Here is a 14,477-nt window from a genome sequence, read left to right as displayed (position 1 = left end):
TGTGTGCGCTTTGCACATTGGATGTGATATTCAGATACAGACTGCAGGATTTACCATTCTGCGGTTTGGATGCTGAACACTCAAACTTCACTTGAAGTGTTGCTGCTTGCAAGCCCCCAAACAACATAGGCTTGAGGCTAACCTGTGTTCGGTTTAAGCATAACTGCGTGGTAAAGCCAGATGTAAAACATCTGAATTTACTATTTGCATTACATTCCCTAAAAATCCAGCCTACTCTGCATCAGGTACAACCCTCTTGGGGAGGACTCGTAAAAAATGTTTCGGCCTCCCTACCTACAGAGAACTGTCCCATGCTGAGTAGCAGTGGGTACCTTCTAATACCCTTGGCCAGTGGGTACCATGGTTATAATGTCAATATATATTGCAAACACTTATGGCAGAACAAGTGCCAGCATGCACCGACATCAATGGATGTCCTTGCAAAACTACACATAAGCGACAGTAAATACTAGTGTGCACAAGTATAGATCTAACAATTGGTAAGCCGATGTGTTTAAAATAAAAGAGCATACATTTACCTGTTAAAATTCATGTCTGCTGGAGCCCACAAAGCATGACAGCTGCTGGGGAGACCGTCTCTTCCGGCTCTACCCATCTCTTGATAATAGGACTCCATTTCTTTAGGGGCTCCATAGTGGATAACTTTGCGGATGTCTGGTTTATTGATGCCCATGCCAAACGCGACAGTGGCCACAACACACTGTCAGGTAAAGAATGAAGTGGTCATTATAAATTATTATTAATGTTTGGTGCTGCAGGACTAACCGTATTGCTGTTTAGCAACATATACAGCATTATATTGATATCATTTTTGACTAATGAAAACCATAGTTTGTAACAGGAATGCAACAAAAGCATTGCTATTGTACTACACTGTATACACCATGTGCACAAAATATATTCACAATCTGATTCTGAGTTGGGAGCAAAGTTAAAAAAAAGAAAAAATATAAGTACCTTTGCACCTGCAGATTTAAGAATTAGATTTGGGAGGGACGTGTCTTAGCTGAAATCTAAATTGCAGACTAAACATAAAGCTGTCCAGTATTTGTGGGCTACATGTATTTACCGTGTACAAAAAGATAAATGTATATGCACCCCTTACATTGCAACTTGGTTTTTCCCATGTATACAGTTACTTGCTCTTTGTTTTGCTCTGAACTCATAATTGTTTTTTTTACCTGTATAAGTATACAATGGGGCTGATTCTATTGGTTTTAACCTAATATTGTTCTGTAGTGTGAGCAAACCTCCTGAAACTGGCGCACCCACTACAATATGAGCTGAAGAAAAAAACTCTCGCTAAAGAGAGAAGAACGGTTGTCTGAGGGATGTGGAGTGATGTACTGGAGTATAAGTTTGTATAAATTATCTCCGGGACTGATGTGAATAAAACACTTATTACCTTGTACATACATATAAAGATTTTGCTGCTCATTATACTAAGTATTCTAGCATAGAATGTTATGCTGAGCAGCCACTGTTGCAGGATCCTTGCTCAACCACCGAAATCAGTCTTATCAAATGGGGATGAGGCTTATACCTGTAATTCATCTCTCATAAATCTGTGATGCACATCTCTCCTTGCTTTGATTCCCATGCCAGCATGATAAGTGCCACAGGAAATGCCCAGTTTATACAACTCTGCTGTGACTTGTTCAGATGTCTTTCTGGAGGGGCAATAAACAATAGAAGCACCTTCAAATTCCCAGGCAGACCTATGGAATGAAAGAAAGGCTTAAATAATGTCCTATATTCTACTATATGCAAAACATATTTCCAAAAAATGTTAATTCCACTTTACAAGTTCTCAGTGAATCTGTACTTACAAATATTAAGAAGAATGGATGCTTTTAATATATATCATCATTTATATAGTTCCAGTTTATATGGCACTGTACAGAAAGAATGCACATTAGTCCCTAACCCATTACAGTGTCAATTCCCTACCACACACACATACAATGGAGCCCATTATTAGTCTGAAGCCAACTAAACTTGCTTTTGGACTGTGATAGAAATCCGGAGCATACGAAGGAAACACTCCAGCTTAGAAATAACCCCAGCACTAGTAGACTACAATGCTAACCACTGTAGTACTGTGCTGCCCTGTATAAATCTATATCAAGAAAGATTATGCAGCATTGGTACAAGTCTGCAGTACTGGTCAAATGTTAATTGATTTCCTTTATTAAAATTACAAAGATGAAAATAAATACAATAAACTACGTCTGGCATGATCAGGTGTTCATGCACACAGCTGTTTTCCACATAAATGTACTTTATCAGGATACACAAGAATGAAATCTATAGAAACTTTCACTTTATATATTGGAGAGAATGCTTGCCTATGCATGTTTCAGCACTGTGAATGAGTACTGTTTAGACATCATTGTATCAATTTTTTGCCTTTTGTCAAAACAAACAATCTTAAACGGAGTACACATCATACGATGGTGCGATGCGATGTAATGGTACATTGCGTGCACTGTACATACTGCACGATCCGGTGTACGTCGGCGCAATGTACGGTTACATGCTGCATATAACAGCACCACGTCGTTCATTGCATCGTCATATCTGATGTGCAGAACTGGGATGATACGCCTAACAACGGAATGAGAGTACACACTATACGATGTGTACAATATATCGTTCCGATCTGAAACTGGACGATATATCATACTATTAGTGTATACCAAGCGTTAGACCTGCATGGTAAGAAGCCTCACTTGGTCTGAAGGAGTTTATTTATGTAATGTCCAATAATTACTGCTAGGGCAAAAGAAACTCTTATGCTGGGTACACATTGCACGATATATCACTCGTACAGCCTACGAATGATATACCATTCAGCGCATCTGGCCGTCTTTCACAGATATATTACATCGGCTATGCAGCACGGCAGATGCAATATATCTGGAAGATATGTGCTTTAAATCTGCTCTTGTGTACACATGATCGTCTGACCGATCCCTTTGCTGGCCATAGGAACCAGTGACAATGACATCACAGCTGGTTCCTGTGGCCTGACTTATCGTGTGGCCGATTGCTAAGTGTGTATGATTACCAAAGTCGGTCGGCCAAGTGCATAAATGCGGAATCAATGGGTTTCAATTGCAGATTCTGCATGTTAACATGGATTAGTCCTTGCAATCCTGCCTCTGGTCATTAGTGCTCTGGGTAAACCCTGCAACTAACAGATTTCCCCCCTAATTCTTAGTTTCCTATGGCGGACGACAGGCAACAATAGGATGCACAAATGTTTATATGTCAAGTCCCATTACAGTAAGAAATATATATGCACGGTATGTCATTTACAAAAATACTCAAAGATGCACTAAAATTTCTACCACAATACAAGCATTTTAGTTTGCAAAACAATTTAGCAAACAACTTAAAAAAAAAAAAAAAAAACTAATTAGTTAATCATAAATAATGCCACGATATTTGAAGAAAAACATTAAGGACCTCATTTTGAGCCTGTACGTTGCAGCTCCGTTTGCAGGTATTGCTTCTGTGGCTTTATAGAAATACCGCTACAAGTCCTTCCCTGGTGTACACGTGCAGGGACTGAGACTCTCAAATAGCATTCGGTTGCACGATCGGAGCCTGCACCAGCCCTACCTATGGCAGGTGCAGATTATCAGTCTGAATGTGGCCTCTTATGTGAATGATTCTGCGTCTCTGTATACAACCACTATCAGTCACACAGCCACGTCATTCCCATAACGTGTCCATAAGATGGGCCATCTCCATGTATCCACTTAGCCACCTCCATGTCTACACCAAGGATTACAAAATACATTTTCTAGACATATCTGAGACCGTACATCTCAATTGTAACTGCAACTCTGTGCACATGGACTCTGGGTGCTTACGCAAAAGAAAAAAATAAAGAAATCGCTGAACTGCATCAGACTCAAAATCAGCCACTAAACGGTCAGAGATTAGTGACTATTGTAGGTTTTGGACTATATTGAAATTGTGTGTAACAAACAAGGATCTGATTTATTACATTTTTAAACATGAACACTTAAGCATTAATGCCAAAGGGCAGAATTAGGGAGGCCAATCCAAGGCCGTATTTTTCAATACCGGGATTGGCCTGTTTTTTTTTTTTTTTTTTAAATGTCCCCCACCCAGCCCCCACAGACACTTACCGTGCAGCAAGCGGCGACAGCAGGGAAACTACAGCATGGCCATGGAGAGGGGTGGGCACTCCAGCTGGTGCAGGGCTGCGCAGCATGACCTCTGTCCTCACATCACGCTACACAGTGCACCCAGCCGGGCACCGTCTGAGCACTCTGCTGGAGGTGCTCAGTGCTGCCTGGCATATAAAAATAAACAAAAAACATTTATGGCCAATGCCGGGATCAGGATTGGAGGCTTCTAATCACAGACATTTTTAGGCCAATATCCCGGGATCAGCCTCCCTAGGCAGAATGCTAAATGGTTGCCCATGGAATATACTGTAGGGCTGAGATAGTAAATTAGTGCCATGTACACTACCCCCAACACATTAAACCTATAATATCTGGTGAATGCATGAACAGACTACTGGCGGTCCCACGCAGTCGGCCAGCCAAAGCTCCTAGCAACACTTCCCAAGAGGCACTTACTGACCAAGTAGAATGTGCCTCGAGATTTTCTGGAACCAAATGCCCAGCCCCAGTGTAAAGGCTCATACACACTTAACGATATTGCTCATGGAGCATATTGTTAAGTGTTATCCCTTGAACTCCCGGGCATTAACGATATCGTTCAGTGACGTCACCCTGCCAAATCCCTGAACTCGCAGAATCTGACAATATCGTCAGATTGTCCTGCAAGTTCAAGCGACGGCAAACATAGTTAACGATCTGCGGGAGCGCGCATCGTTAACGATATCGTGCATACACACTGGACGATATTGAATGCCATGAACGATAATGATATCGTCCACTTTATCGTCTAGTGTGTATGAGCCTTTAGCCTGACTAATAGTGGAAGTTACCCACCTAGCAATGAACTGCTTTGAAGCTGGCCAATCCTTTTTGTAAGCATCAAATAAAACCAACAAATCAATTCTCTTGCGAGCATCACTTGTCCTCGTTAGTGTTCAAAGTTTCATCACACCCAGGGACCGAAGAGAGTGCTCTTCTTATGTTGGCCTATGACGGTCCAAAGCTGAAATGACAATATCCCGCCTAATGTGAAAAAAAAAAAAGTCCGAAGGACTGTCTGAGCCTAATGAAAAATTAGACCTACAAAACAGAGCGCACAGCTTCCAAACCTCTCTTATCTAATCAAATCACTAAATTAAAAACAGTCTTTCAGGAGAGGAACTTTAACTACATTTAATCAAACGGCTCAAAAGAAGAATGTTATAGAGGCATTCAACACTAGATCCAAGATCCTACAGAGCTACAGAAGATCAAATGGAAGCTTTACATGCAGTACCACCAACAAAAAATATCTGGACTTCTGGCAAGATGGTCAGCCAAAACCTGGTCCTTCAAGGAGGTAATACTAGACCCTCCAAAAAGATGAATGGCAATCAAGACAGGAAATCTCTGCCTCTCACACCAAGAGATGTACGTCTTTCATACTCTATGGTAATTTCTGTCTGAACCTGGTTTCTTGGCTTTAAGCATAGCCTGAATCACCTTCCCAGACAAACCCTTAGGGCCGTATTCAATTAGCGATGAAAAGTCGGAATCCGCAAATCGCGGGTGACGTCATTTCGCCAAGTGGAACTTTTTTTGCCATATTCAATTGCAAAGATGTTTCGCGTACGCGGAAAGTCAATTCAATGTAATGTAATATGCGAAAAAGTTTCGCATATGAATAGCAGGTGGAAAAAAGTGCAGAATTGTGGTGTTGGGTTGCAAAAGTGCGGAAACCACTCTGCACCCTCCGGACAGCCACCCCAAAGGATAACTGCGTCAAAAAACCCTAACAAAAAAAAGAGGAACATTCCAAAAAATTACTTTGAAAATGGAGGTAAAAAAGTACAAAGTGGGGGTACACACATAAAAATTAGCGAAATAGACTTTTGGTGGGCCTGCAAGTATGGGGGAGGTGTTTTTTGATTGCAGGTGTTTGCTGAAGGTGCGTTTTCGCATCCTTTGGAATTGAATACAGCGAATAGCGGGGGCGAGCATGAAAACGTTTTGCGTCCAAAACACGCGATGTAGGCGAAAAGTACGGCAGGTGGAAAAGTATCGCGAGTGCGAAACTAATCGAATACGGCCCTTAGTTCTAAGAATCACGGCTACAACTGCCACACTGATAAAGCCAGCTGCTGTAAACTCAGGTAAAAGGAAAAGGGCTTTGTCTTAGTAGGTCTGGTCTTGAAGCTGCCAAGATGAACTATTTAAAATGTTGATAATATCGGTGTACCATGCTCTGCACGGCCAATCTGGAGTAACCAGGAATGCCATGTCTTTTTACTTTACTTAGCACCTTGGGAAGCATTACCATTGTAGGCAACAAAATTATTAACAAAAGTCCCAAAGCACCAAAATAGCACATGTACTAGAAACACGCTTTTATTCCTCTTCGTGGCTCATATCTTTTGTACCTTGTTCAACAGAGACGCCACCATGTCAACATGTGGCTGATCCAGTATTTCCACCAGCTGAATAGTCCACTAGCCATCCACAGATGTGGCCACATACACCTAGCCTTTAGCTCGAAAATGTGTCTTTAAAGCTGGATACACACCTCCATTATGCAATAAAGACAGAGTTTGAGAAAAACATTATGAAATAAGGGGGGAGATGTATGAATCACTGAAGCAGCATCAGGGCACATTATATGTGCTGATACCGCTTTTCCCATATGTATGATTGGGGGGTTGGCGGTAAATGGGCAGGGCTATGTATGAACAAATCAGTTCACCTGACCGTTCGACAGCTGCAGTCTGGCGATGTCCTATCCCTGCAGCAGGGAGAACGCTGTCCCTGCTGTGGGGGCTGCCGGCTCCTGGGCTGCACGCAGAATCTGAAGATGCTTGCGAGATCCCGCGCATGCTCAGATTAGCCGGCCAGGAGTGAGACACAGCGCATGAGCACTAGGCTGATGCGCTGTGGGCTCTAGCAAGGATCACCGGAGGGGGAGGGGTGGGGGAGTTTTAACTCTCCCGCTCCGGCCGATGAGATGTTAATACATCTCATCGTTCGTGTATCCTGCTTCGTCTCAGTAAAGAGGCGATGCAGGAAGCGTTATAGCGGTACGTTAAGTCCCCAAGGATAGGTTTAAGGCTTACTGAATAAAAATTTTTTCAGAGCAAAATTAGTGTAGCCTTTGCTTAACTTACAAAAGGTTTCCCGTACTAGTGGTTACTTGTATCATAACAAATGAGGGGTTTTTTTTACATCACTTGTTCATATTTACTTAAATCCATTTAATGTATGTAAATCAAATATTTTCTAACAAAAAACTCCTCTTTGATCACTGTAGTATCTTTAATAATAATTTCAGTATCATATTACCTTGAAGGAATAATTGGGAGCGCCGCAAATTACTGATGTTGTCAAGTTTGTCCAGAATGGTGAAGTGTAATAATAATAATAAAAAAAAAGTTCCTAAAATCACACTAAATGTGGACCTATCAGTCTACAGGCAGCCATCAGAGTATACAAATTATCCCAATTACCACCACATACATTTTCAGACAGATTCCGCAGACTCATTTCACGCCTAATGATATGTTTGGTAAAATGATCTGCTTACCTGGAGGAGGCCCTCAGAGAAATTATTGACATTAAATTTGTGTTTGGACCTCAAGCTCTACCCATCTGTGACAACACCTGCGTGTTTTTGCACCCTGGGTGAAATTTGATAGATGTCTGAGGAAGATAGGCTAAATCGCCTTTGGGCTAATCTGACTCTCAGTGCATCAGCTGCAAATTAGATAGCAAGCTTCTCAGAATAGAATGCAAGAAAGAGCTGTTATTATTCTATAGATGGATACAATAACATGTAACAAGCTCTCTTTGTAATTAAAAAAAATATATTACATGCATTTCAGAGAATGTAGTCTAAATAAAAAAAATCTTAGTAAACATTTACATATGAATTTACTGACTTTTAAATACTGCTGCTGTAATACTATTTGACAATCATTATACCATCATGGATGATAATACTGTGTGTATATAATATATTATTGAACGCACATAGAATTTTGCACTTTGTATCTCTCCATATTGTAATCACATCTCCACCTAATGCTTATCCTACCTATTGTAACCTATGTAGTGCACCCAAGAAAGCTCCCTCGTCTGGTACTTTGTAAATTAGATAAACAATTCTCGGAACCGATTTTTCTGTATGTATCTTGTACTTTATATATTGTATTCACGCAATGTAGCCCATGTAATGCCCACAAGTTTCCAACAGTTTCCTGTTCTTTTGGTTACTCAGCAAACACCAGGAATAGATGCAACATGACTTTATGCAGTACAATATGTACATGATGGATGCCAAGGCATCAATAAGCAATATAATCACAAGTATCAGTTACCAGATGGGCTCTAAGGGGGGAATTTAATTAGCCGCGATAATTTACAGCATGCTAATTGATCGCCCGGGGCTATTAAATTACCCCCGAAGGCAGCCCACAGGCTATCACTTAATGGGGATTTTTATTCAGGTCTGATAAGACACAAAAAGAAATCCCCGATAAGTAGCAGGATACCGGGTGAATAGACCCCATTAACACATTGGTCTATTACAGGAGAGGTGAGTGACTGGGTCATGTGTCCTTACTGTTAAGGTCTGATACCCAGCTTCCCTCATCTCTGTAATATAGGTTCTTTCTAGCAAAGGTAAATGGAAACTCTACATAAGTAAACATTATTAAAATTAACAATAAAGGGTGTGTTATAATGCAGAATTTTTTTATAAAATTTAGTTGTAGAACATTGGCGGTGCGGTGATTAGTAGAGGTCATGGATTCAACTTCAACCAGGGCCCTATATGTGTGTGTATGTTCTTCCTGGGTTTCCTCCGGGTGCTCTCTTTTCCTCCCACAGTCCAAAAAGCATACTGGCAGATAAACTGGTTACTGACTAAATAAAAAAAATAAAAAAAGATAGCCATAGGGAGTATGTGTGCCCATGTCATAGGGGAGCATAGATTGTAAGCTCCACTGGTGCAGGGACTGATGAGAATGCCAAAAAATTACACTCCTCATAAAACCAGGATCAATCCATTTACATACTGCTATGCCCTAAGTAGAGTTTTTAGATAGTGGAAAACAGAAGGAATAATGGATATCCTCACAGTTATCTAGGGTACAGGTATTGCCAATTACTGTGTTAGCAACAGTATAGAGGAGGCAGATTCACCAAAACTTAATTGGCAAAGGCTACCAACAAATCACTGGCAATATACTTCATATTGTATAAGCAGATTACTTACCAAACTGTAATGTTTTGTACAATTTGTGTTAAACTCCACATGCTCATATATGTGGTCAGCTTCTCCATTAACTAGTTCCAAAAGAATGAACCAGTTAATGGTAAAAGATCAACACTGCATTTATATGGCGGAGGTTCCCAAACTCTGTCCAGGTTTTAAAGGCTATCCATGCTTGAGCACAGGTTACTTAATTAGTACCTCAGTAAATTTGATTGCCATCTGGCCTCAAGCATGGATATCCTTAAAACCAGGATTGTAATGGCGGTGTTTGGGAAACTGCACCGTTACAAAAAGGGTGTCCCTATTGGCTGCCATACATTTGTATATTTCCCTGAAAATGGAAACTATAGGCAGGCATATACCTCTTATTCAGCCAACAGTCTCAATGCCGGGGACAGCCCACAGTGGCAGCTTATAGCACTTGTTAGAACAGCAAGCTGACCAGTTACACAAGTATGCAATGCAGCACAAACTTAAGAGTAAACAGAACTATTTGGCCAATATGCAATGTAGATTCTATTTGTTGAACAAAGAAACCCTCATTTTAAATGTGCACAATGCTGCAGCCATCTGACCAGTACACAATCCAGTACTCATATGATAAGCAAACAGATCCCCAATTGGAGCAATCTGAAATGCAACTCTAATATGAGCAGTCAGGACAATGAAGCGGAATTTCAGTTGCTTGCTGGTGTACTCCCAGACAATGCTGCAGTGTTCTCCCCAGAATTTTTTTCCAGTCAGGTGGCATCACCCCCAGGTGGGGGCCTTTACAATTATGCGCGCGCCGGGAAAAGGGGTATCTCCCTTACCATTCCAGCCCGACATGTCTCAAGCTGCTCCCCCCTGGCTCTCAGTCAAAAGTGTCCATTATGCAGTGCCCCCTGTAGTTATCCCCATATGCAGTGCCCCCTGTATTTGTGCCCTTTATACCATTGCCCCCTGTAGTTTTCCCCTTTATGCATTGCCCCCTGTAGTTTTCCCCTTTATGCATTGCCCCCTGTAGTTTTGCTTTGCCCTTATGCAGTGCCCCCAGGCTGAAGTAGTGCCCCCAGACTGGTCCCTTATGTAGTGCCCCAGGGTTAAATAGTGCCCCCAGACTGGTCCCTTATGTAGTGCCCCAGGCTTAAATCGTGTCCCTTATGCAGTGCCCCCAGGCTGGTCCCTTATGCAGTGCCCCCAGGCTTAAATAGTGCCCCCAGACTGGTCCCAGCCCCAGCCCAGAACTTACCTTAACTTGCTCTCTGCTCGCGCTCCCACTCCCTCGCTCAGACTGAATCTAACTAGATCCAGCAGGAGCACGGGGCAGGCTCCTCAGGTTGCGGGTGATGTCATGACATCACCCGCACACTGCATCACTGGGAACAGCAGGGGTCGGCGGGGGAAAGTGCCGGACGGTAGGTTGTTTCTGCCAGGCGATGCGCCCGCAGATAACAGCCTGGGGAGAACACTGTGCTGGCTACATCCCCTGCACTGAACTCTAACACCAATAGCAGGTTACTGAACTCAAGTGAGCTACGTCTGACTGATTAACAGCGGAGAGGCATCCAGCACTGTAAGCAACGACATGGTGACCCTTTCCCATGTCAATACTCTGCAGAGGGTTTTATATGGTGATGAGCTATATTACATGTTGAAGTGTGATAGTGATTAGCATTGCTACCTCAAATAAATAATTTGTTTGATTTGGATCAGAGCATTGTATGTGTGTATGTTGCATGTTTCCTGGGTTTTATACGTGTGCTTTGGTTTTCACACACAGTGATCTAACTAACTGCCAAAAATTGAATCTTCGTAAGTATGTGGTAGGGAATTTAGAGTGCAAGCTTCAGTGGTGTAAAGACTTGTGTACATAATTAAAATTCTCTGTAAATCATTGTGTAACATGAAGGAATTATATAAATAAGAAATAAGAACTAATTATCCATTTTATAATAAGGTAACCATTTTGCAGTTTATAAAAGCATGACTTATAAGGGTGATGCTTAAGTGGGACTATAGTGGATGGTAAATGAAAATATGTTCTGCAGCTGGCAGCATTTTTAGATTTTAATGCATAACAAAGACCCTGTTATTGTAGTGATTTGCTCAAGGCAGGATGTAGTCAATATGTCAACAATCAAAATGTCAACACTAAAATGTCGACACTAACGTAATGTTGACATTGTCAAAAATGTTGACATTATTAATGCACTTCGGGTTAGGCTGCAATCAGGGTTAGGCTAAAATATGTGTGTCGACATTTTGATTGTCGAAATGTACAATGTAGACGTCCTCAATGTCAACATTTCATGCCACATTTGTCCAAGGCAATAAAAGTGACATAATTATATAGGTACAAACCTTTTGCAGATAGACGTGTTTTGTTCTTTGGGAAAGAAACACCTAGTTATTTTATCCACATCCTTTTAACTTTATAATAGGATAAAGCAGTGGCTCCCAAACTGTGTGCCGTGGCACCCGAGGGTGTCTTGGGACACTTACAGGAGTGCCTCAGGTTGGTGGTCCAGAAACGAATCAAATTATTTATGGTCAATGTAAATTAAATATGTGGACAAACAGAAGTGCAAACCTGTCCCCCACCACATAACTGACCCTAAGGATGACAACTAATCACAATTTACTTCACTTTAATACCTTACATTTTTTTCTGAGTTTCTCAATAACAGACTTTTGGCTTAAGGGTGCCGCGAAAACAATTCTGATACTGTAGGGTGCCGTGGTTCAAAAAAGTTGGGAACCACTGGGATAAAGTATAAAACCAATTTATTGATCTTTCAACCCAGCTTACTATGATGCACAGGTACTTTCCTCCCCTGTTGGGCTAGTGAATTACAGATCTATTTTGTTGTTGCTTTAAGGTGTCTACCTTTTCAGTCTCCTGTATAGAAGTATATAGATAAGATACAAACTTTTCTTTGAAAGCAAGAAATATATGGTCTCATTAGAACAAATCTGAAAGCTGCACTTCCAGCTAAGGACGGATCAAAGTATTATAGCTCAGCCCTCCAACCGAGGCTATATTTCCCAAACTCTGGGGTTTATTTCACAGTCCTGACTAAAAACCAGTTGTGTGTTTTTGTGGAGCAGAAGGGCCAATGGGATGCTGCAATCACTGACACAGTGGATTCTCACTGGTCCTCCTGCTTATGCAAAAAATCTTAAAGTACCGAACAAACATACTCACCGCTTTAGGTTGTAATGCAGAGTTGACAAGACAGCAATGCACTGCAGATATATGTTGCTTGTTTTTGCACTGCATATGTTTCAGAGCTGAGCATACACAACTATGGGCAATGCAGAGTGTTACGCAACTCAGAGGTATCTCCACTTCTGGATGAAGAGGAATAACTGGGCAGTATTCTTATTATCATCCTTTATTTATATGGCACCACAAGTGTTCCGCAGCGCCTTACAAAGTACATAAATAATTTGACAAGCGACTTACAGTACAATACAATATAGGACAAGGACATGTATAATATACATTGCTACATAAGTGACCATAACACCTAGATATGCAACAGAGAGTAAGCAACAAAGTGTTAGGTGCCCTGGTGGGGGGTAAGAAGTAGATGAAAGTAAAGTAAGGGAAAGCACAAGAGGGGAGAGGACCCTGCTCGTAAGAGCTTACATTCTAAAGGGGAGGGGCAGACAAACAGGTGTGACACAGATGGGGTAAACAGGGAGGAAGGAGCATGTTGCAGCAAGTTAGAATGGGAGCTGGAAGACTTTGATGAAGTAGTGGGTCTTGAGAGCCCGTTTGAAGGACTGTAAAGAGGTGGAGAGTCTGATGGGGAGAGGAAGAGAGTTCCAAAAGGTAGGGGAGCAGCACAGGCAAAATCTTGGAGAGAGTGGGAGGAAGTAATCAGTTGGCACGATAGGCAGCGTGCATTTGTTGAGCGAAGAGGGCGGGCAGGAAAGTGAAGGGAGATGTGGTCAGAGATGTAAATGGGAGAGGAATGGGTGAGGGCTTTGTAAGCGAGTGTGAGACCTTGAATTGGGTTCTGAAAGGGAAGGGGAGCCAGTGGAGGGCTTGTAGGAGAGGGGAGGCAGATGTAGAGCGTTTGGAGAGGAAGATGAGTCAAGCAGCAGCATTGAGGACAGACTGGAGAGGAGAGAGATGGGAGTTGGGGAGGCCAGATAGGGTACAGTAGTCCAATCTGGAGATGACCAGTGAGTGTATGAGGTTTTTAGTAGCATCCTGGGTGAGAAAGGGTCTAATCTTGGAAATATTTTTGAGATGGAAACGACAGCGACTGTGAGAGGCTCTGGATATGTGGTTTGAAGGAGAGGGAGGAATCCAGGATAACTCCAAGACAGCGCACTTTGGGGCTAGAGCAGATAGTTGTGTCACCAATTGTTAAAAAAATAGTGGGAAGTGAGGTTATGTTGGAAGGTGAGAAAATCATCAGCTCAGTCGTAGACATATTAAGTTTAAAAAATCACTGTGACATTCAGGAAGAGATAGCAGAGAGACAGATGCAGGATACGAGTGAGGAGAGAGGGGGAGAGGTTAGGGGAGGAAAGGCAGATCTGAGTATCATCAGCATAGAGATGATAATGGAGGTCAAAAGAGCTGATGAGTTCACCTAGATAGGAGAATAGTAGGAGGTCCCAGAACAGAACCTTGGGGAACACCTACTGTAAGAGGCTGTGGTGGGGAAGAGGAGTCATGAGAGGAGACAGAGAAGGACCGGTCAGAGAAGTAGGAAGAAAGTCAGGAGAGGGCAGTGTCACGTAGACCAGGGAAGTGAAGGATTTGCAGCAGGAGAGGGATGTCCACAGTGTCGAAGGTCAGGAGAGTGTAGTGGCCATTGGATTTGGCAGCAAGGATGTCATTGATATTTTTGCGTGGGCAGTTTCAGTGGAGTGGAAAGAATGGAAGCCAGACTGAGAAGGGTCAAGGAGGGAGTGGGAGGTTGTAGACAATACGCTCAAGGAGCTTGGAGGCAAAAGGGAGGAAAGAGATGGGACGGTAGTTGGAGAGAGAGATAGGATCAAGAAAAAAGATTTTTTTAAGAATGGGGGAGACAAGGGCATGT

General features: G+C 42.2%; 1 protein-coding gene across 1 annotated transcript in view; it reads right to left on the bottom strand.

The window, feature by feature from the left end:
• WRN (WRN RecQ like helicase) overlaps nt 1-14,477 on the bottom strand; it is a 138,373-nt gene that overhangs the window by 62,210 nt on the left and 61,686 nt on the right. Inside the window, exons 19-20 of the mRNA XM_088448395.1 lie at nt 1,565-1,739; nt 540-721 (exon numbers count right to left, since the gene is read on the bottom strand). Coding sequence (XP_088304521.1) covers nt 540-721; nt 1,565-1,739 — 357 coding nt within the window. The remainder of the gene's footprint in view (nt 1-539; nt 722-1,564; nt 1,740-14,477) is intronic.

Source organism: Taudactylus pleione, unplaced genomic scaffold, assembly GCF_031769625.1.
Source record: "Taudactylus pleione unplaced genomic scaffold, aTauple2 ptg000454l, whole genome shotgun sequence".
Taxonomy (NCBI): domain Eukaryota; kingdom Metazoa; phylum Chordata; class Amphibia; order Anura; family Myobatrachidae; genus Taudactylus; species Taudactylus pleione.
Note: the sequence above shows the minus strand (reverse complement) of the source record. Positions and strands in the feature narration are given on the sequence as shown.